At 43.1% G+C, this 23,881-nt stretch overlaps 1 protein-coding gene across 1 annotated transcript; it reads right to left on the bottom strand.

The window, feature by feature from the left end:
- Window positions 1-226: 226 nt before the first annotated feature.
- Window positions 227-18,065, bottom strand: sparc (secreted protein, acidic, cysteine-rich (osteonectin)). The gene is made up of 10 exons (XM_083786048.1): window positions 17,928-18,065; window positions 9,356-9,421; window positions 8,921-9,013; window positions 7,263-7,353; window positions 5,047-5,168; window positions 4,741-4,861; window positions 2,920-3,053; window positions 2,605-2,753; window positions 2,367-2,515; window positions 227-721 (listed from the first exon to the last, which is right to left on the bottom strand). Exons 2-10 carry the CDS (start codon window positions 9,410-9,412, stop codon window positions 693-695), a joined length of 945 nt encoding a protein of 314 aa, XP_083642174.1. The 5' UTR covers window positions 9,413-9,421; window positions 17,928-18,065; the 3' UTR covers window positions 227-692.
- Between the last annotated feature and the right edge of the window lie 5,816 nt (window positions 18,066-23,881).

Raw genomic sequence — 23,881 nt, 5'->3', positions numbered from 1 at the left:
AGAACAATATATAATTTATATTGTTCCAAATATCAATAAACATACTGTATATCCTCGTTTGTGACATGGAATCTGTATGAGACAGTGAAAAAACAACAACTTGTAGCAGTAGTCAAAATATCAATGCACTAAAACAAAGTACAAAAAAGACAAAAAAAATGAGTCCACCACCAAAAGAGTGCAAAAACTAACATGTTATTTTTTTAGAAAGCAAGCAAAGGGATCATTTATCATTTATTTAGAAACTTTATTTTGGATTTTTACAAATTTGTGTAAACTGTCAAATTGATGTCAAATTCAAGCCCCAAAGTATAAAAACTGTAAAAACCACATATATAAAATAATGACAATAATCACTGTTTGCACCCGTTCCACAAAGAGAATACATTTACATCTCCCATCAAAAGGTCTTTACTCTAATCTATCTGATTTCAGAGGCTTTTAAAAACAAAAACAAAACAAAAAAACTGGAAGTTGCATGATCACGATTTTGTGATAGTTAGTAGACAGACTGTGCACATCTTTTGTTTTAATCTTTTTAGTGGTATAGGTAGGATAGGTCGTTATAAAAACACAATTTGTTTTTTCTTTAGCAATTAGCACCGTTACTGTGATTTTAATTTAGGGATCAGCACCTTTGTCCCTCTAGTTGCGCGACAAGGTGATCTCGTACTGCTGCTGGTCACTGGAGCTTAGATGACCATGTCTTTGTCCACATCCTCTGTAAACACAAAGCAGGTGCAACACTCATGAGCATGATTGACCAGAAGTAATGACATCAATGTACAGGATTGCTGGTATTTACCTCAAACAGCATCAAATTACAGCATTTTCATATTGCTGTATGTATTGGATTGAACATGTGTTAGACTCTAACACATGATCTTTTCTTAGAATTGGACGGGATGATTTAGATCGCGAGTTATTAACGTTTTAAGGGCCATCTAACAGTTAGACGGACGGCCCTCCGCTGTCCAGTCGCTAGTCGCGATAGATAACGCTGTTGTCGATCACATCGAGAGTGTTTAGGCTACATTTAGCTGCTACAGCCACATCCGGTCCATCGGTAAAAGTGCTCCGTTGCTATAAATCGATTGGGCGCTATAATTGAATGGATTAAATAACCCCGGGCAATTAAGAGTGTTAACAACCTATAAGGCAAAAACATTTAAAAATGTCATTATGCTTTAAGTAGCATGTGACATGTCAAACCGTCATCACAAATGTGATGATGAGGTCATCACATTTGGGCACATTTGGGTAAGTGGCTATGGCCGAATTTAGCCCAAGGAGAGTTTTTTGTTCAAAACTAATGCTTGAAATGGGTTCAGAATCATGAAAACCCCTTTGTTTGACTCGTCACATGCTACTTAAAGCATAATGAAATTTATAAATGTTTGCCTTACCCCAACTTTCAACCCCTGAATTTACCATGATCCACTAACAATTGTTGAGGGGCGCTAGCCCCTCTTATATTCAGCTATTAGTGTAGATTTTAGTCTTACATAAACATTAAATTCCCATTGACAATGAATGAAGAATTGTACGTCATAGAGTCTGAGCAAATCGTCTCACTGTCTATTTTTGTCTTACACAAACATTAAATTCCCATTGACAATGAATGGAGAATTGTACGTCATAGAGTCATAGCAAATCGGCTTAGTGTCTATTTCACGTAATGTCATGTACGATGAGAGCGCCCCTCACTTCACACAGGTGTTATGTTATTTGGATGACCCTAAGGATCATAAAAAATCTTGAAACCTTGCAATTTCATTTTGGTCACGCCCCTTTTTAGCTTAGATTGACTGGCCTAAATGTGTTACAGCTTGTAGTTCTCAAACCCCAAAGTGAGTTCGCAGTGGGTTAATTCCTTCACCAGACTGGCAGACTTCCAATGCTTTTTGCAATAGGTTTGAATTATGACAAAAATATGATAAACATATTATGTAAATTTCACGTTTTATTATATGACACAAATTAAAACATGTTATTGATGTTAATATCATAAGCCTTTGTTAGCCACAGAGCTTATTTTCTTAATTGATCCAAAATCCCATTTCCCACATGGAAAACCTAGGAATTAAATCCATGTGTTTACATCGGTGATGTGGGGTCAAAAGGAGTGAATGCAGCAAAGTTAGGCTACATTCTTGCCTAGGCAGAAAGCCTATAATATCTCCCTTGGTCAGGGGGATTTCACTTTGCACGAGCGGTTTTTCTTTTTCAATGCAGGTGACCTACTGTATGAGACACCAGGATGCTCCAATAACACTACGTTTAGCTCTATGTTGAACACTTTTGAGAGGCCTTCAACCCATAATCCCATATTGCTAATAAACTCCCAGCTGTGGATTTATACTTACGCTCCTTGATGCCAAAGCAGTTGGCCCATTCCTCCAGAGCAATGTATTTGTCGCTATCAGCATCACACACTTCAAAGAAGCGAGTGGTGCAGTGCTCCATGGGGATGAGAGGAGCACGCAGGGGGGACAGCTCCGTGTGGGTAAGGTAGCTGTTACACAAATTCAGTAATTAGTATTTTGCATTATGGGACATGCGCATTTGACTTGTCAAATAAGGGATTTCCATGCCGGAACATACCCATCGATGGGGTGCTGGTCGAGCTGACCGAACTGCCAGTGGACAGGGAAGATGTACATGTTGTAGTTCTTCTCAAAGTCATGGGCCAGGAGGTCCAGAGAGTGCTCACCAGCCTGCAGCCTCTTCTCATTCTCAAAGATCTTCTTAACCTAAAAGTTGATAATTGATAATAAAAAAAATTGATAATATAGTCACTTCAAAATAAAGGTTTCATTGAAGAACACTGGCAGTTTTGGAGGAATTAATGAATTAATACCCGACAGTGAATGTGTGAATTAATTAGAAATCTACTGTGTGCTACTGTAACCTACTGACCCTGAGCTTCTGCTTCTCGGTGAGCAGGTTGTTGTCCTCGTCACGCTCATACAGGGTCACCAGCACATTCTTCAGCCAGTCCCTCATGCGCAGGGGAAACTCGCTAAGCTCGATGTCCTCACAGGGCTCAATTACTGCAGACAGACACATTTGGGAATCAGAAAGCATGTTAGAGCAAAGAAACCTCCTTCTATTGTTCTTCATGGTTCTGCTGTCTATTAATGGTACTGAACCTGGCACATTCATGTTTCTTGAGAAACAGGAATATTGTGTGGACAATAATGGCACGGATGGCAGTGCTTTTAATGTTTGTTATTTCGGTGCAAAATTCCAAACCCTACACGGCTTGTGCTTATAAACGCGCCTCGCTTCTGTGGCCAACGTGGAAGTGCCTCTCGCAGTTTTTTGGCAGATAAAGTATCACTTTAGACCGTGACGGAGGTGCAACATTCGGCACGGCAAGTCGCTCACTTTAGCTTGCTCAGTGGTGCCTCACGTGGCTCAAGTTGAGTCGGCTCAGCGCAGTTCGAGTTGCGACCCTATAGGCACATAATAGTAAATCATGTTCTGGCGAGAGCGTTTGCCCCGACTGCCACTCAAAGTGGCTACTGGCCAATCACAGCGCCTCCTTGCACAAGTGCACTGGCCAATCACAGCGCGTCCTTGCACAAGCCATGTAGGGTTTCGAATGAGGATATCTATGTATTGAAGTAAATGTTGTTCTGCATGGCTCAAATGTAAGTTGAACATTTCACGTCTTATTTATATTTATCCAATTCGATGGAAAACCTTAAACCAGCAAGAAGAAACCAAGGTAGAATGAACTGCCAACTCAACTACATGAAACTGAAATACAACGTAAGCTGTGATTAAAATAAAAGGACGTTCTTAGCCTTTTCAACAGCCTGAGATGAAAAGTGAAGGCATAAAAGTCTGAACATGAATAGTTTTCTTTATGCAATACAGAAAACCACCCTGATCTCCATTTGAACCTTTCTAGCCTCAGGCCTCATCTTCTCCACACAATAAGGCTCATCTCAAGAGACATGTTCAGTTTGAACAGTGATTGAAAAATGTAGCCTGCATGCTGAAACGTGTTGTTCCACCTCTCTGTAGACTCCTGCCAGGCAGACAGGCATTAGAGCTACGCTACAGCCTCACTGACATAGCTGCCCGTCAATCACTAACGTAGAAAAATGTCAGCTAGGGAGAGTGTTAGTGAATTCAGAGCTAATGCAATTTGAGGGGGTGCAATGGCTGAGATAGAACGCCGGGGCTCCACTCCACTGCAGCCATTGTCCGTCAGCGTCGCATTATCATCAACGCAGGGAATGTTCCCCTTTTAAACAATGACGGGTGCTCCACTGCCGACGTTAACATAATCTTGTGATAACAGCATGAACCATCCAGACGTCTCAGGTCATCTAATCTGAGACAGGTTAACTTTATATCCCCAGAGCCAGAACTAAAACATGGAGGAGTAGCTTACAATTGTTACGCAACATACAGTTACTTCTCTGTTTGCCACTGTCTTCGACTGAGTTCTCTTTTTTTCTAATCATTTCTTCTGAACTGAAATTGTATCCTCTTGTTTTCTGCTTAATTTTTACATAATGTGTAAAGATTGTGTGTGTGTGTGTGTGTGTGTGTGTGTGTGTGTGTGTGTGTGTGTGTGTGTGTGTGTGTGTGTGTGTGTGTGTGTGCTGTGTGTGTGTGTGTGTGTGTGTGTGTGTGTGTGTGTGTGTGTGTGTGTGTGTGTGTGTGTGTGTGTGTGTGTGTGTGTGTGTGTGTGTGTGTTTGTGCGTGTGTTTGTGAGCTCACATTTGCAGGGTCCAATGTAGTCGAGGTGCAGCTTGTGTCCCTTCTTGGTTCCCTCCAGGGCGCACTTGGTGGCAAAGAAGTGACAGGAGGAGTCATAGGTCTTGTTGTCAGTGCCACAGACCTGGAGAAGAAGGAAAGGACAGAGGGATGGAGAGGAGACAGCCAGTGAGCCAGGCAGGGATCTTCACATTTCTATCTAGCTTTGTATACAGCAGTGACTCTAACCTGTGGATCGGGTATGATATGTTATGGTATGATAAATGCACAAAATGCTGGATAAAAGAGGCTACATGTGATGGAACTCACATGCTCGAACTCATTGACAGCTTCGGGGCAGGTCAAGTGGTCCTGGCATACACACATGGGGTCGTTGCTCTCATCTACCTCACACACTTTGCCCTTCTTGCAGTGGTGGTTCAGGCAGGGGTCTGAAATAAAGGTAATCCACGGAGAAGAATTACAGTTTGTCCATCACAATTCACAACCATTTAAAATGTGTGGTTTATTTTGTATTGGAAAAGGGCCGATGTGCATGAATCAACACTCAAACATGCACCCAAGCGTAGTTTTCATCGACAATGCCTTTGCCTGATGATGTTAGGCATCCTTACATAATAACACAAATACAATATAATGGTAACAATGAACTAAATTGGTGGTAAAAAGCATAATTATAGTTAACATAGTTTAGTTAACATTATAGTTAAGAGGGGGAAGAAGCGCAACACCTACATACTGTAGACACACTGTGGCTAACAACACTGTAGAACCTGATGTTGGATAGAAGAGTGTGGAGGGAAGTAGTCCTAAATTAACATGAGCGAACAAAATCCAATAGCAGATGATACAGGTACAGTACAGTATGAGTACGAGTACAGTCATGTTAAAGGTGAATAAAAGTCATTAGAGCCCACAAAGTATTCCACTAAGCTGCTATGGAGTTTGTCTGAGATAAACCATGTATCAACTTATAACAGGCAGACAGTTTTGTATTTATTATTTGATGGGGTTTTCAAAGCTAAGCAATTATACTTCTTTAGAATAATGCCAATGATACAAACTGAATGGCTTCTTCTTGTCTGAGGTTGTAAGTGCTTGTTTGTATAATGATTCCATTAGTTTTAAGTAGGCTGTAGTGTAGGGTGTACATTAGACTGACTTGTCAGACACTACTGCAGGTGATGTGGGAGAGAAAGTATAGCTTTGCTACCTCAGTCGAAGGCTGTTTCTGGGAAACCTTCAATTTACCAAACTGTACTTTTACTTTATTACAGGTCCTATTTGTGAGGTTTGAATATACATAATTTGTACTCCTAAATACTCAATTTGTATTCTGAGGCAAATCCTAGTCTCTATGCAGAGATGAGAACATCTTGTTCTGACTTGACTTGACATACCTTGCAATGTTGTGTGTGAGCGTGTGCGTGTGTGTGTGTGTGTGTGTGTGTGTGTGTGTGTGTGTGCGTGTGTGTGTGTGTGTGTGTGTGTGAGAGAGAGAGAGAGAGAGTGTGCATGCATGGCTGCATGCGTGCGTGCATGTGTGCGAGAGAGTTCACATTTGCAGGATCCAATGTCCCCTCTCTCTCTCTCTCTCTCTCTCTCTCTCTCTCTCATATTCTCTAAAGACAGAACATGTGGCTGTGCCCCTGCCATTTAAAGCCTGGATTTTACTGATTCATACAGGGTGGAATATATAATTATAGCCCTCTCCTCCGAAAATCTATCATTATGGCTTTTTGTCTTGCCAGTCTGAGATGTCTTATAAACCCAGCAGTGCCTCACTGCCCAGAGGCCCTGGGGTGGCAGACGGAGGAGTGAGACAGAGCTAAATCAAACTGCTGTCAGGATACACTTGTTTGTATATCTGTGGAAGATAACAAACAGACACATTTTATGCCTGGTGTGTGTGTGTGTGTGTGTGTGTGTGTGTGTGTGTGTGTGTGTGTGCGCAAGTGTGTGTGTGTAAACCAGTCTCACCCAAACACGGTGAAATAGCACGGATTGGCAATTCCGTACATACACACCTAGAAAACCCCCAAATCCGTACATATTACACCAAAGTCCTCCCCATAGACCGTGGCAGAGGGGAGCCGTCTCTACCGAACTTGAGCCACGAGAGATACCACTGAGTCGAACGTTGTGTAGTTTGATTGAGCCGACTCAGCCCCGTCCGAGTTGTAACCCAATAGTACAGAATCGTAAATAATGTCAAACCCTGAACTCACCCAAACACGGTGAAATAGCACGGATTGGCAATTCCCTACAAACCACACCTCCGTCAAAACAGTAGTAGTGTAATATGTACAGATTTGTGGGTATTCTAGGTGTGTACTACCGTATGTACGGAATTGCCACTCTGTGCTATCTCACTGTGTTTGGATGAGATCGGGCTTGTGTGTGTGTGTGTGTGTGTGTGTGTGTGTGTGTGTGTGCACGTGCACGCGTGTGCGCAATTGCGCATACAGTATATTGTATATAAATATTTGTGTGTGCGCACAATGCACATTTATGAAATCACTTACTCTCAGCAGCAACATCCTCCACAACCTCGATGGCCTCGTCAAACTCTTCTCCTGTCTCAATCTGAACTGGGTTGGCTCCTACCTCAGGGTCCTGGTAAGAACAAGTCAACCGCAGGATAGAGAGGACAACGGTCAAAACATACAGAACATAATTATTGTATTTATAGCACTACAAACATACAGTACATATTGGATACATATCACCTCAAACATACTGTACATAATGTGTATAATCTCTGGGTTAGAGAGTGTGTCAGAAACTCATTCATTCAGGACTGCCCATAACTCTGACATTCCATTACTCCGACTAGGGTTAGGGACAGTTAGTAATGCGGCGAGTCGGACCAACGTGCCGTCGACTCGGAATAATGCTCCGTCGGACAACAAATAAAATGTAGGCTACTGTAGCGCAGACAGTACAGTGATAAACACCACAACAACAATATTCAGTAGATCTTACGATCTGATCATCACAACGTGATCCTTTGCAGGGCTATTTCTGCCCCCATTTCTCAAATGACGTCCACTTACACCTAACCGCTTAAATGTCCTTGGTTTCCTCAAAACTGAAAAAAAGGGTGGAGAAAAAAAAGAAAATGGAACCACTAAAGAGGGGCTCCTCCCTACAGGCCAAACAGGGTCTGGGAGAGAGGAGGCGGCAGCCCGAAGTTAGTGTCCAACAATAACAAGCAGCTGGTTGCACATGTGGTGAGGCCATGAGAAAAAAAACTAAGCTAATGGCTTCCGGACTCGCTGTAGGACTAACACACGGCTAAATTTAAGGCCTGTGGTATCTCTGGTCCCTCTGGACCTCTGGAGCAGGAAACGGTAAAGGCGTTCACATGAAAGCTTGCCCTGACACCAAAGCTAACTTTGTCACAGAGGGGAGTTATTTTTTAGAGCTTTTCGGTAAAAAATAAATAAATAAATACAGAGCAATTAGAGGTGAGAGATGGGACATCTTATGCAAAATATGAGCTGAAGCACACGTCATACTTGTTTACTAACCCTAAATATATATTTTTGACATAATTATGATGACCAGGGGTGATGATTCTCATTTGGCAACACTATTTAATTCTCATAGGTCCCGTTAACCATTGAGTCATCTCTTTAAGCAGCTGCAAGGCTCAACGGTATGCCAAGAAGGCCAAATAAAACAAATACATGCGCATGTGAGGAAAGGAATTCTTTGTCGTGTTTCCGAAAACATCTCAATCTTTGTGCCAGCTGTGCTTTCCAAACCTTGTGTCTGTATATTTCATTGTTTTATGTTCTCCATTATATGGCACTTTGTTTGTTTGGATATGCAAGGTTTCCACCTGACAGCGACGACAGAAAGGGTGAGGCAACACAACCCAAGTCTATTTGAAATTAGAATGACCGCAGCTGCACTGCAATTGTTTTACTTAAGTACAGTACTTAAGTAATTGTACTTAGTTACAATACTTTCCACCACTGCTTCCCTGCACCATACTACGGTATGTGTAAGTATGTATACTGTGGCTGTGGTATGTTGCTGCTGCATAGGCGCAGAAACCAATGTCTGTACATTGTTCGTGATGTATCTCCAACTGTGTTTTCAGCGACCTGGTCATACAGTATGTGCCAGATTTAGGTTAGAGCGGCTCAGAAAGCAGGAGGGTATCAGGACTGACCTCCTCAACCACTGGCTCCTCATCAATGATGTCCTCCTCAGGAATGATCTCCTCCTCCGCTACTGGCTCTTCCACAATGGGCCCTTCCTCAGTCTGAAGGGATTTTACATGCGCACACGCACACGCACACGCACACACACACACACACACACACACACACACACACACACACACACACACACACACACACACACACACACACACACACACACACACACACAGTTAGATAATCACATTCTTGCACGTGGTGAACACACGCCCACTTGTGGACGCACACAGGAAAACCACTTGGATTGAAGGAACACATGGAAAAAACAGACTATGACCTCATATATACACAGACACGTGAGGAAGCACACACACAATGAAACAGATACGAGGACACGGACGGACACACGCACGCACGCACGCACACACACGAGATGTATAACTTACTGGAGCAGCCATGGCGTGGCCAGCCAGGCACAGAAGGAACACAAACCACACCCTCATCTTCGATGTCTGTCAGAGAGGAGACACAAAAAGGAACAGTTCAAGTATCTGCTTTGTTCTGTAGTTTTTTGTTGTTGTTTTATATTAGTTTTTGTGTAATTTGGATACACCATGTTATGGGCCTGTCCAGCAGGGCATTTGTCACTACAGAGGCATCCCTTGAGGGCACAGTGTCTTGCAAATAGGAGCACATAGAACTTAAGCCATCTCATGTTCAAGCATGTCGGGAAGCCTATATGACACAGCATCAGTTTTTCCCCACTGGAAGGCCACCCCCTAGCCCAGAGCACACATTATCGTGCGCGAGTGCGCGTGTACGTCCGCACACATTATCGTGTGCGCACGTGCGTGTGCATGGTGTGTTTGAGGCTGTCGAAAAACGTGTCCACCAGAGGGTGCTGAAGTGGCCCAACTATGCACACCTCCACATTATTGTCTCCACCAGGCCGAAGGCATGGGGAGAGAGTACGTTATACGGCCTGTTATAGCGCCACCAGGGGGCAGACTTTTTTGTTCCGTCCAAAGATCCCACAAATCATTACACAGTATTTCTATAGTCATGGGTTCAAGATGGATCTGTCCGATATTTCAAAGTTTGCAGGATTGGCCTGTTTTGAACAAAAAGCCTCAAATCATGAACACAGCGTGCATTTTACGTGAGATCTTTCACAGACTTTCCTACTAGGCTGAGGAATATATCCCACCCTTTTCGCATTGGCCTGTTATAGCGCTACCAACAGGTGGAGTTTTGGAACAAAATGCCTCAAATCATGCAATTGCCATCCAAAGCATAAGAAGAAATGGCACCCATTTCACATTGGCCTATAGCACCACCAGGAGGCCACAACCTGACCTGCCCTGGTGGAGACCTGTGCCCCGAGGGGCACTTTATCTAGTTCAATTTGCAGGCGTGCTGGATCCAACAGGCAGCCCTTCCTTTTGTTCGGAAACCTGGAATAACCTCTACTTTTCAAGCGTGAAGAGACGGCCACAAGCATGCAGACGTACTGACATCAAGGCATAATACAGTACATGACACATTTTCTAGTCTCACAATGGATTATGGACATGATCCAATTCCTCGACAAAACACCCAGTGTCTGCCTTTGTTTACTTGCAGGACTTAGTGAAATTGTGGCGGTTTATATTTTTGCTTCAAAAAAATATAATTTCTCTCTTTGTATAGACTTCTAAGCACCCCACTCAGTTAGAGGACTCTTGTCGGGCACATTGGCTTCAGGCTACTCCAAATTAGGTTGACTAAATTAACCAAGTTTAGATTGAATGCTTGAGATTGGGAACAGGGTTCTTTCTTTGCGAGCACCTCCCGTTTCTAATGTACATGACAACCAAACACTGGCACGTTTTTCCATGCCCCGAGGAACGATACTCTACAATACAACCACATTTACCACCTTGTTTTAGCCAGAATAGACTTACACTCCCACTGCAGTTTCTGGATTCATGTCACACTCACAAGCACCTGATTTCGCATGGACTTTAGAAAAAAAGATTAGCCTATATCGACCAGCATAAGACCTGAAGTCCGCCTGCATCTTAATCCTATAAACACTTGGCTGCGTGCTGGTATTACACACAGAAAAATATCAGATCGACAAGCTCAGGCTAACTGAGGCTTTAAAGACCCCAGCCATGGTGGAATGCCTGTAACTGTAGAATGCCTCTCTTCATCTCCCCCTCTTCTCTCTGTGTGTCCATTGTTCAGGGTTTGATATACTATCCCCGTCTCTTTTCCCCATCTCTCTCTTCAACATGTCTCATCTCAAGGGCAAAATAAGGGATCTTTTGTTTTGTAGTGTCACATGCACTCCCTCTTCCTCTGCTTCTCTCCGTGTCTCTCTCTCTCTCTCTCTCTACAGTATCTCTCCCTGCATCTCACCCTTTTGATTCGATCTATCTCTACTTCAACTCCCTCTGTTGACTCCCTCTCTTTCTCTCTCTGTTGTGCCCCTCTCAGTCTGTTTCGAACCACAGATCCAGAAACGTTGTTTATCCTGCAGAGATGAAAGGGCCTGAGTCCTGAGACAGTGCTATGTAGGGCTTTTAAGAGTGATCCTATCAGTGTATCAGGGTGAAGTTGAGAGCAAAGATCAAAGCAATTACTGTCCTATCATTTGCCCCATTTCATAATGTCATCAAAAAGAATGGGAGCAACTTCTCAAACTATACCTACAGAGTTAGTATTAAACATGCACACACACACACACACACACACACACACACACACACACACACACACACACACACACACACACACTGTCCTTACCTACACTTACAGGGTATCACACACACACACACACACACACACACACACACACACAAGCGCACACGTGTGTGTGTGTGTGTGTGTGTGTGTGTGTGTGTGTGTGTGTGTGTGTTTGATGCAAAGCGTGGGTTTGATGCGAAGACAAATTAATACAGACTAGAGGGAGAAAAATCTACCCTTTTAGGAGAAACACGTCTCCAGAATAATCTGCAGAACCTTTTGTGAACATTGTCACAACACGTTTGAGAATTACAGACTTAGTCGGGGAGATGAACGGAAACTGCAGGGCACTTCTTAATACCATCGCCTCGAGGAGAAACATATTGTGACATTTAGAAAAGTACATAACATTTAGCTGATAGGTGAGGCCAGGGGGGACCTGAAAAATGCAGGCCCCTCTTGACATGAACCATCCAAATAGGTGAACATGTTTAGACAGACACAGTAAAAAGGGTAAACTTTGCATGTAGTTACCTCCACATTTAGATATTATTTACAGCATACGTGTTCTGACTGGCCCTTGAGCAACATAATTGAAGGATCCCTCGTTGACCTTGTGAATGAACGCCATAAAACTTGTATGTTGTACTCTGGGTTTGTGTTTTGCTGCAATTCTACGCAAATGTTCTACGAAATGTTCCTTTGGCGTAAGTGTGGTGAAATTAAAAGCAGACAAGAACGTGTTGACAACTAGAAGCAATGGCATTACTTCTGTATTTAATTATAGACTAGCCTGACTAAGGGACTAAGGGGGCTTCGCTTGTATGGCAGTAACTTAATTTCACAACAAACACATTTTATCCCCCCCTCCCTTCCCCCCTCTCTTTTTCTTCAAAGGTGAAGAGAAAGCTCCTTGTGTTGGCTAAGGAGACGTCACTGTCTGTATAGTGCCCTGCCAGGCTTGCTGTACTGAGTTCATCATGGAAAGGAAAGAAATAAAAACAGGTGAACGGTGGGTGTACTCTGCACTCATCTCCAGACGGAATAACATTTACAACAGGCATCTACACTGAACTTTAACCTCAAGCATTCCGTTCTGGTGCTGATGTGCACTATACTGCAATGTGCCTTTGAGGAAGGTCATTGCTGCTAGCGGTCCGACTCTTAATAGTGTCTCCACCTTTGGGTAAGATGCAATAGCACATCAGGTGAATGACAGCGTCACTTCACTCAGTGTACAAATGCACACTATTGGCATGCATTTACAGTACACTGACTGCATTGTATGTACCGTGCCGTGTGTCATGTGTCAAAATGAGTTTCCAGTTGAAAATCAGGTATTTTCAACACAGCAACACATGTAGACGTATTGCATTAGCCTCGGCACGGACACAGACTGCAGAAGAGACTTTGACAATGGTGTTCAGTGTTTGTGCACTGCACATAGTGTAGGTCAGCTAGGCCGTGAAGACTCGACTGGGCCCGGACGTGGAAAAGTACAGCGAGCTTGGCAGAGCACACAGACAGGACAGTGACGTCTAGAAGTAAGCCAGCACAAGGAACGTTCTCTCCCCCTTTGAAAAAAGGAGGGAGCCTAAAAAAAGAAATAGGTGTTTTGCTGACAGGAAATCATGGAAAAACCACCCCCTAACAAACAACTAATAAGTAGCATGTCAGACTCAGAGAGTTGGGGGGGAGTCAAGGTAGAGCAATCAATGTGAAATTTGATTGCACATTTTAAAAAAGTATTAAGAAAAACATGGCCTCACCTCCTCAACTGTCAGCTCAGTGTTTGATTTGGAGGAGCACGGTGTCCCCGTCTAATTACTATTTCTTTCCTTTTTTTCTGTAACACATTCACTTTTTTAGATGATTCACCTCCTCACCAGACGAAAAGCTAACGGTGCTCGGCACGACAGGAAGGGGCCGGACGAGGTGACGCAATAGTAAAACAAATTGTTTTATTTGGAAAGCGGCACTCATAATCAAACAGGGCAGAGGTATAAAGGAAACTTCAGACTCATAATGGATCCCTGTTTTCCCCTCCTCAAAGGTATTTAATTTGGGACGTTTGTTGGGTAAGCAAGCAGCTGTGGGGTGTAAAATCCCTGATGCACAAGAAAAACAACTCCGGAACGGATCAGTGGCCCAATCTCTATCTCTCTTTCCCTATCTTTCTCTATGCATCTTTCCCCATCTCTCCTGTCTCCTTCCCACTATCGCTCTGTTTTGCTCTCCCTATCACATTCTCTTCTCTATAATCTCTCAATCGCTTTCTGAATCCCTATATCTCTCACTGTTTCTGTCCCCTTCCTCTTTCCTTTCATTTCCTTTAGAGGGAATGGGAATACAACATTCTTGCTGTTCCCTGGTGACATAACAGGTGGGTTGGATGCCTGGGAGGGAGGAAAAAATGAAAACAGAGCAGGTTGCAATCTGTCTGCTCAGATTCACAAAGTCCCCCCCAGCAAATACGATAGGCAAACACCATATTGTGTGCAGGCTATAAAAAAACCCCCATAACAACTTAATATAGAGACACAGGGAATAGGCTCTTTCTGTGCATCATGCTGCGTGCTTATTGTCACTTTCAATGACACGCAATTCTGCTCCCATTGAAGGCTTGATGAAGGAAAGGTGAAACACTGCTTGACTTGTTGACACGTTATTAACCACTTAAAACCTACATACTTTATTGACTGGATTGAATTGCGTTTAAATTGACTGGAGTCCCCTAGGTTTCTATATTAGGCCCCATCCTTTTTCTCCTCTCCACCAAATCTCATTGCCAAAAATAGCAGATCTACAACCTCATGTTGCGTTGTGATCTTCCATTTTAGCTGAAAGTTTGGCCCAGAATAGGGACACATAGTTTTATGTGTCATGGTGAATTGTCTGAAAAATCCTACCGATGTAGAATAGATTACTTTTATTTCCATTTAATTTGTTTTGCGTAAATGTCTGTGGAGAATCCCACAAGTTGCTGAGGATCCATAGCAACTAGTACTAAACCCTGCTACCACCATTGCATCTGCTTATTCAAGCCTGGGTAGCGAGCAGACTCAGCAGAGTGATTTTCACAGTGCTCATTCCACAAACCCAGTCCATAACAAGCCATAGGCTATCGTGGAATGCATGCTTTCCTGAATAGCAAGCCCTTGAATCCAAACTACACCCTGCACTCTTGTATGATATACCTGAATGACAAACTCGTTCTATGGGGATTCCCCAAGTAAAGGGTAGTTTTGTAGAGTCAGCCTAACAATTCACTCCTGTCATTCAAACTCAAGTATTTTAGTGCACAAAGCAAGTAAGGACAGACATTAAAAAGGGATAAAATAGAGAAATAAGCTCGCCCCTCGAGTGTCAGCGAAGGTTAATAAAAGTGAGCGAGTGGAGCTACAATATGTAATCCGAGTTGTGTGTCACCTGACCTCTGTTTCCCCCATCCCCCACCTCCCAATAGGGAGAACGTATTTTTCTGTCAGTCCTTGGCTTCCTAAACTGGATTGTGATCCTTTGGCTTCAGGCAGTAAACAGAATAGTGCACTCCGTGCCAGTTCCCTATGTAAGTGGATAATGTGCATTCAGCATAGCCCCTCTCTGCACAAGTTAGCATTTGTTTCTCATCCTTCTGCTAGTCAGTAGACAAAACAAAACATGTACACATAATGCACTTGTTTGTCTGGACAAGTTTGTGTTGCAATTCACTTTTCGAAATTGTCACTGTGCATTTCTCTATTGCAATTTGCCCTTCATCAGTCAAATGCATGCATTGTCATCGTCACAATATGTGGTGTAAGGTTACTTTGGAATAAAAGTGCCTTTGTCATCCACACTGACCTATCCCAGTCTTTGTGTACTCAGCTGGGACCTCAGCCAGCCTTCTCTTCTCTGTGCACTGTGAGCAAACCACTCAGAGCCATATAGCATCAAACCCTTGATTTATCCTTGATTGTGTGCTGTGCTGTCACGCACTGAAAATAGCCAATCTACACGTTGTGAGCTTGCAAATAGGATATTTTCTGTGTGAAGCTAAGTCTAAATAACCCTTTACTTTATGGGTTCAGATGTCAAATGTATTTAAATCACACATTTGACCACTTGGCACCAGATTTAACCCAAAATGGTGTTTCCTATTGAGCATCACAATGAGTGTAATCTTCTAACCCTAGTGGTGCAGGTGATAGGATACTGGACTGCAACACAGGGACCACACATAAGAAGGCGTGTCTGAGGCAGGGCAGGCAGTACAATTTAACCATAGCCCTGTCCTGTCTGCCATGCCTCCTTCATGTCACACCCTTCCCCCCGGCCTTCCATCCAGCTGTGAATTTACACCTCCGGCTCAGCAGGGCTGCAGTCCAGGGAATTCTGTCTCTTTCTCTCTCTCACTTTGCTAAGTTCTAACTCAAACGTTTATGCCTGGCATGTCCATATTATATCCGAGTGTTTGCTCTCAATCCATTCTCTTTCACTCCGCAAGCCCCCCTCCCCAAGTTTCCGTTTTTGTATGTCCATGTCAAAACCTCAGAGCAGCCCAAATCGGAGTACAATCCTTCCTGGATTAGAGCTTAGGCTGCCAGGCAGGCCATTTCCCAGCGTCCCATTCTTGCCCTGTCCGACTTCAGTCCTGCCACCTCGACAATGAGTCAGCGTTCAGCATCCTTTCCTTTCCGTACTGGACTCGGCTAACTTGGGCTTGCCAAGAGAGAACAATTTTTTTAATTTTGTACAAATAGAACTTGTCTCTCTTTCCCAAATGAGCTCTAGCCAGTAGCCACAGAGCAGATCTACAAGCTCACAACATTGTAAAATGGGACAAAAAAGCTATGAGAAGTCTAGACTCCTGGGGGACACCGGTTAACGAAGTCTATAGGGTGGTTAAATAATTCACTGGTATACAGTAACAAAGTTCAGTCAACCACCACCAGTTTGTAGGTGGAATGGAATCTGCTTTAATTAGAGCAAGATGTCACTGAATACACAAATAATGTTTATCACAAAACAAACCCCCACAGCTGTTTTGTTCTCTCTCTTCCTTTGTTTCTCTGTGTCTCCCGTTCTCTCTGTAAATATGGCCTGAGGTCTTGACAGTCCAGCGGCAAAAGCCACTGACATCTGCACAATCTCACAAAGCATTCAAACAGCTGGTAACAAATTGCCTTGGCAACTCACATTCCATTCCAGAGCAGAGTGATGGGAGTGTTTGGATGGATGGAAGGAGTGATAATATGTCTGAGAAACTAGTCCCTTTCCTCTTGGTTGAATCCAGTCCCCCTCCCCCTTCTCTCTCCCCCTCCCTCCCTCTCATTCCTAACTTGGTCAGTCCCCTCCTCCTATTGCTTATGTGGCACACAATACCTCCACATTGTCCAGTTACAGTATACACAGACAAATCATTTCCATCTCGTTTGCAACACAAAAATGGTCAGATTCCCTTATACATCAAATTCATTCTAAGGGAGAGTGGTCCAGGAAGAGTTTGGATTGTCAATTTTTAGTAGCTGCAGTGAGGGCAGGGCACTTACTGTATGTCACCAGACAAACTATGGAACGTTGTTATCTATGCCTTGGGAGTTAGAATACTCCAATGCCAGTCACTTTGGCAGTTACAGTAACCAACAATGATTTCTGGGTCCCCTTGTCTTTTAAAAACATTACTTTGATAAAATAGTGAAAGTGGTTATAGCTGCTTTTGGTACTGTAGGTACCAGCAAGTCTTAAGACACTCACCCTTAGCCTGTTGTGTCAGAAGAACTTAAGCACAAAGAGGTGAATGTTGAAGTTATACTTCAGGTGAAAGTATAACTACTAAAACATGCACTGTTTACAAATTGTATTGATATACAAAGAATTGCAACTTTGCATGTTTTCTTTCATTACAGTCTTTCAAAAACCCTAAAACGTATGTTCGAAATGTCAAAAACATAAGTCTGCCCTGAACAAAAGTTATTGCTTGTCACCATATCCTTCTATCAAGTCACTTGCAAACTTGTACTAAATGCTTTACATGCTAAAGCTCAAATACACACAATCATCAGTGCTAATTTATCCATTTGACCATTTGTAACTCAGAGTGAACAAATGTGACCAAATGGACCTGTATTGTTCACTCTGTGTTCAATTGGATTGTGCTGTGTATATACACACACTACACAGAGGCAAAACAATGGACCACAATGGAAACAATTCGGCCATTCTTATGTTTTTATCCGTTTGAATTCATTTTCAGTAAAGTCTCAGTCAATCAATGGATGGATGCAACGAGGAGCCCAGTGGCCTTACCTTTCAGTCACAGAGAGCAGATGGAACTGGAAGGAGAAGAAGTGAGCTCTAGCAGGGGCCGGATCATCTAACTCCTAAACAACTCAACACACACAAGACATTTGCAGTGGGACGGACAGTCTCCAGCCCCCCTACCTCTGGCTCCCCCCTCCTCGGGTGGGCTGGGCCTAGAGATTAACTCTATGCTTCCATGATCCCAAATGCACCTCTGGTGAAGCCATACCAGGACCGTTCTCTTTGCCGTTTTTGGCAGTTTTTTTAGTATTCTTTTTATATATTTTAACAGTTTCAATGGGTCATCTGATCTTTACAGTTAACAATCAAACAGTTTATGCTTATTGACCAACTGATAAAGGCATATTGAAAATGGTGTCGCCCACAGTTAATAGTTTTTGTATTGAGTTGTGCTTGAAATGTACCTACCTATTCAATCATTCAATGTCATGAATTTTGACCTTATCTGTTTGACCCAGTGGTGAAACAATCATCCGTGTAATCATATTGACTGATGTCTGTGCACGATGATACGTGATGCATGTTCTGTTCCTGTTCATTTCTGTTCTTCTTATCCTAGTTTTCATATCTGCTGGTCCCGTCATGTGTCCAGTCTGTCCACTGTCCAATACTGTATATTTCTCTGTGTGTCTTCTCTGTGTGTCTAATATATTAAACTACTGAATTCTCAACGGAATCATCACTCACCAACCCTTGTGTCAACCAAAATCATAACAATGTAGATGAGACAAGCAGTGGAAGATGGTTCCAGACGTCCTACAGGTACCAAGGATCATGGGAAAACATTTTTTGTTTTTGGAGAATTCTCACAGGCTCCATTCTCTCATCAAATACATTAATAATATAATTATCTCGATTGGCTGACAATTGTGTCACTTTGTTACAAATGTACAATTTTGCAAAACCAATATTGTTAGAATCTGTTATTGTTATATAACAAACTGGACTACCATGGTTTTGGATAAAATGTACTCAATATAAGACAGCTCCTTTATTATGCAATATGCACATGTATGCAGGTCTAATTTGCTGTCTGTGCGCTCAGGACAGCTACAGCTCGTTGACTAGTAGTCTGAACTTGCCGTTCCTACAAACACAATGTGCATCTGTTACTGTTCGCTGCTCTGATACAGAGCTATATTACCTGTCATTGGCATGCAGGACCTACCAAGCCAAGGTAGATGCAACGCAGAGGGTAGGATAGCATCTCTGAGTTATCTTGAATTCTGGATAAAAGTGAAAAGAAAAGACAAGCTGGATGCAGAGTCAGATAATACACAAAAAGGAAGATACAATGAGGTCTGAGGTCTTATGAGTCTTTAGGGCACTAGCCCCTCCAACATCTGGCTTTCAGAAATGAAGTCATATCTGGCAGCAAAGTCTATGAATTTCTAATGACGTTTAAAAAAAACGGGATCAACTTGTAATTCCGACGGCGCATTAGTCCGACAATGTGGCATTGCATGTGGTCAGGGTTATTGTTAGGGACAGGGTTAATAATGGGGCAAGTCGGACCAACGTGCCGTCGGAATAATGACACTGACCCCAAAAAACAGAACCCCATGTGACGTCATGTGTCAGCCAAGTCTATGGACTTTTAATGTTTGTTAAAAACACTACACAAATAGAGTACAATGTTTGTTTAAAGAAGTGAGGCACCCCTCACTTCACACGAGTGTGATTTTTAATAATGTTTATGGTCCGCAGCAGCATCAAACAGACACTTTTGGGCACGCAGGCCTTCGTCAGTGTTTTTGGTAGGCCCCACGAAACAGGGTGTTTCGTGGGGCCTTTAATAATTGTGATTATATTGGATTTAAGGAATTATAAGTAAATAAGTACAAATTATAAAGGTCTTGGTGAAATGTCACTTCCACTTTAAGTGTGAAGATTAAATGAAAACCACAATTCTGACAATTAACAATAATCTAGTGCTGATTGAAGTTATAATTTCAATTTGCTTCCACATGGTTTACATTACAGGATTCTATCCCTGCATGGAACAGTTTGTTCCATGCAGGGAGGTACAGTTGCGGAGCCTACAGAAAAATGGCAGGGAGGAAAAGAACATCTACCTCGTCACTAATGTCATTTCTTAGTGGCACACACATGCTGTACCCTCGCACAACCAACAGCACAAAAACAGACACACCTGCAACACCGACACACAGTAGCAATCAAACTCAGATAGAGGGCTGCAAATCAGCCCGTGATTGGATGCCAGTCATCACAATCATTGTTTTTCGGTGGTCGATTGCTCCTGTCTGTTCCCACAGTGCAGAACAGTGCTGACGAGAAGAACATCTGGATGAGACAAGGGAGGGGAGGAGAAAAAAAAGCGATGCAACGTGGCGTTTTCCATTCTGTGCAGGCTGGAAGTGGAACGGTGCTGCTAATAGTCACAGACTGAAACCATGCAGCATGCAGGAAGTGATGGAGAGAAGAGAGGAGAGGGAGGTGTAATTAGACTGGGAGACTCTTTCTGCCTCTCTCCCTCCCTTCCCCTCTTCTTCTGTTCTCTCTCTCCCTCTCTTACTTCCCTCACCCCGTGTCTCATCTCTCGCTGTTGCTTTCAGTTGCTCTCTTTCTCTGACTTCCCACTTTATCTCTCCCTCTCTCGCTTGACTCTGATTCACCATTCATTCATGCTTTCCTCTCTCTACTGCTCTCTCTGACTCCCTCTTTCTCTCCCCCTCATCTCTCGCCTTAATTCTGTCTCAGCTGGCTTTGTGGACGTGGCAGCTAGGGTCAAAGCCCAACAAGTCCGCACAAAGACACAGACAGGGGCAGCTGGGACAAACTGTATAATGGCAATTATGGATGCTGCCAGCTCCTGCTAAATTGCCCGTCTGTTGGGTACAGCTTACTGAAGGAAAGTGGCAGGGCGTGTTCAGTATCATCATAACATCAACCCCCAGCCTCTTCACATCTAATGTGTAACATTTAGAATGGCAGAAAATGCTAAATATGGCTATAAATAGCTGAAATATGGAACTTACTTTAGCCGCCAGGTTTTTTATTGCACACGTCACAGGGGGGAAAAAAAATCTAAGTTATATAACTCAAACTATTTTTAAGTGCTTTTTTTCTATTCCAACTCTTTTCCCCTCCTCCACAGCCTTCTAGGCACACCTGCGTGTGAAAAGTACACATCATCCTTCACTGTGGGTTTAAAAGTCTGAAAAAGGGAGAAGGGAGAGGAAAGCAAAAGACTGCAGGAGTTAAATCCGTCAGTAAACATCAAAGATTTTTTTCTTCTTTGCTCATTTCCTCCATAAAGTCACACTGCCTCTTAAAGTGAATAGTGTACATGGAGGGACAGGGAGCCTTTTCAGACTGATAGATGGCTTGCTCTGAGGTAAACTACCCCCCCCCCTTCCCCCCCACCCATTAAACATAATCAACAACGGTCCCATTCCCAAACTTGTTTTTCTTGGGGTTTTTGTTTGTTCGAAAATATCCCAGGTGTAAATGACATGTTTGCGCTGTTTTTTATTGGAGGACTATTATAGCCAAAAGGAGTCGAATGTCCCTAACAAAAAAATAACTGCGTAAAAGCTATCATTGCCATGCCTGTCCAACTGCTGTGAAGCATTGTGCATTGCAATACTTGAAATTACACAGTACGGCATTAGGAAGTGCTCTTTTCTCTTCAGGACAACTCATCTATGAGGTCTTTCGGGAGAGAGACTATCATTTAGCCGTTCCTCAAATGTTAGTCTGTGTTACCGGCCACACACAGACACACCGGTGGCTGTCCTGGTTGCTAGTCGAAGCCTATAATTAGCTATACACAATAGACAGATGCCCTCTCACCGACATGAGATGTTACAATATGAATAAGCTTCGGCCAATGTTCGCCATTTGCAAAAGGGACATACATATACTGCAGCCAGCTATATGCAAGCAGGATCACCAGCCGGAAACTTCTGTATGCAATTATTGGGCAAGGAGAGACTACTGACAAATCCTGTGGTCAGGCTAAATCTGTTGAGGTGACAGAAGCAGCCTGTCATTGTTGGTGGCTCCTCTTGTGTACACTTTGTAAAGCCAGCCAAGACAAGGTGGATAACAAGCATGTTGAGATGTTGAAGTTGTTTAGTGTGAGTAAAGCATATTGAGTCTCAAGTATACATCAAGTACATAATCCACTATTCCATTCTATTGCCATTTTCTAAACATAGGCTAATATACTGAAGAATCCAGATTAACCACAGTATTTTCAAAGTGTTTTGACAATTTTGAACACATAATAAACTAGAACTGCACTCTGTCGAGTGCATACTTGCTTGTTGCACACTAGTAGGCCATAAATGGCCAACTAGTGCGCAAGCAGAGCGCGCAAGTCCTTTCGACCGCTGTAAACTGTCAAATCTCAGTATCTCTGTGAAGGAACGTTTGAAATGATTAATGTTTAGATGTAACTATTTGCTACCTACTTTATACATATAAACATCTAGTATTATTAAGTATGATTCAAGTTTCTATCTATATAAGAAATACAGTTTTATCGTTGTAGATATATTCTGGATCCCTTTTTAGTTTTTCTAGTCATACACATACACACCACGTACTCTGGTCCCAGCAGATCAGGCACAATTTGCTATTTTATTTTTTAGTGATTATGTATATAGTATACGTATGACTAGCTCTAAATGATGACGTAAGAAATACGGTAATTTCGTCATCATTGGTCCAGCAATACAGGCACAGATTTGATGTTTTTCTGCGTAAGCCTCGAATGGCGGAACAGCTGTCACGACGAAGGAGACCGGGCGAACCGATTACTTGCGCGCTCTGCTTGCGCAAGTAACTAGAAAAAGTGCCCTTCTGGGCACAGGTCTCCACCAGGATTTCTTCCTCAGCCTAGTGGGAATATGCGTGCACAGTTTCATCGCAATCGGACGCTGCGTTGAGGAGTTGTGGCGATTTGTACAAAGCGGGCTACTCCTGAAAACTGTAGGAGCCAATCGTGGCCAATCAGGATGGAATATGAGAAATCAAACAAACCTGTCTTGATCACATGACTATGGAGATCATGTGTACCGATTTGCGTGAAATTTGGATAAAATCTGAAGGAGTAATAATAGAAAATGTGTTTTACATATGTCGGCCTCCTGGTGGCGCTATAAAGAGCAGATGTGAAAAATTCCAGGCAAAGGTTTTTCCTTGGCCTCTAGGGAGTTGGCATACAAAGTTATCCACAGATCCGTGCAGTTAGAGGTAAAAACACTTTTCGGCCAGTTATAGCGCCACCTTGAGGCTGAGTTGAAATTGTTCATGTGGCATTTCGTCCTGGGCCTAGTGGGAATGTGCGTGCACAATTTCACGGAAATCACGCGATGTGTTCATGATTTGCAGCATTTTGTTTGAAACTGAGCACTCCTGTGAACTTTGGAAGCCAATCTTAACCAATCAGGATGGAGTGTGAGAAATCTGAAAGACCGGTTTCGTTGAATGGCTCTAGAGAGACTGTGTACCAATTTGCGTGATGTTTGGACAAAATCTGTAGGTGTACTGTGCAAAAACTTGTTTTGCACAAAGCGGCCTCCTGGTGGCGCTATAACAGGCCGTTCTGGAAAGTTTGGGGCAGAGGTTCATCGTTGCCATCCAGGGAGTGTGTGTACAAAATTTGGCATGGACCGGGTTAACGGTGCCGGAGATTAGCTGCTCACGGACACACGGACGGACACACACACGGACGGACGGACGGAGTGCAAAACATACTCTCCCCCCATGCCTTCGGCCTGGTGGAGACAACTAGATAAAGTGCCCCTCGGGACACAGGGCAGGTCAGGTTGAGGCCTCCTGGTGGCGCTATAATAGGCCAATGTGAAAAGGGTGCCATTTCTTCTTATGCCTTGGATGGCAATTGGATGATTTGAGGCATTTTGTTCCAAATTTGTTTTTGCAAAACTCCACCTGTTGGTGGCACTATA

Source organism: Protomyctophum parallelum (genome assembly GCF_964188405.1).
Source record: "Protomyctophum parallelum genome assembly, chromosome: 16".
Classification (NCBI taxonomy): domain Eukaryota; kingdom Metazoa; phylum Chordata; class Actinopteri; order Myctophiformes; family Myctophidae; genus Protomyctophum; species Protomyctophum parallelum.
This window is presented reverse-complemented; position numbering and strand designations above follow the sequence as displayed.

Coding starts and splice junctions, on each gene's coding strand:
- sparc (XM_083786048.1), bottom strand. CDS start 9,412: ATGAGGGTGTGGTTTGTGTTCCTTCTGTGCCTGGCTGGCCACGCCATG. Junction 3,054..4,740: donor CTACATTGGACCCTGCAAAT/GTGAGCTCACAA, acceptor GTCTGTCTGCAG/TAATTGAGCCCTGTGAGGAC. Junction 722..2,366: donor CTGCTTTGGCATCAAGGAGC/GTAAGTATAAAT, acceptor TTGTGTTTACAG/AGGATGTGGACAAAGACATG.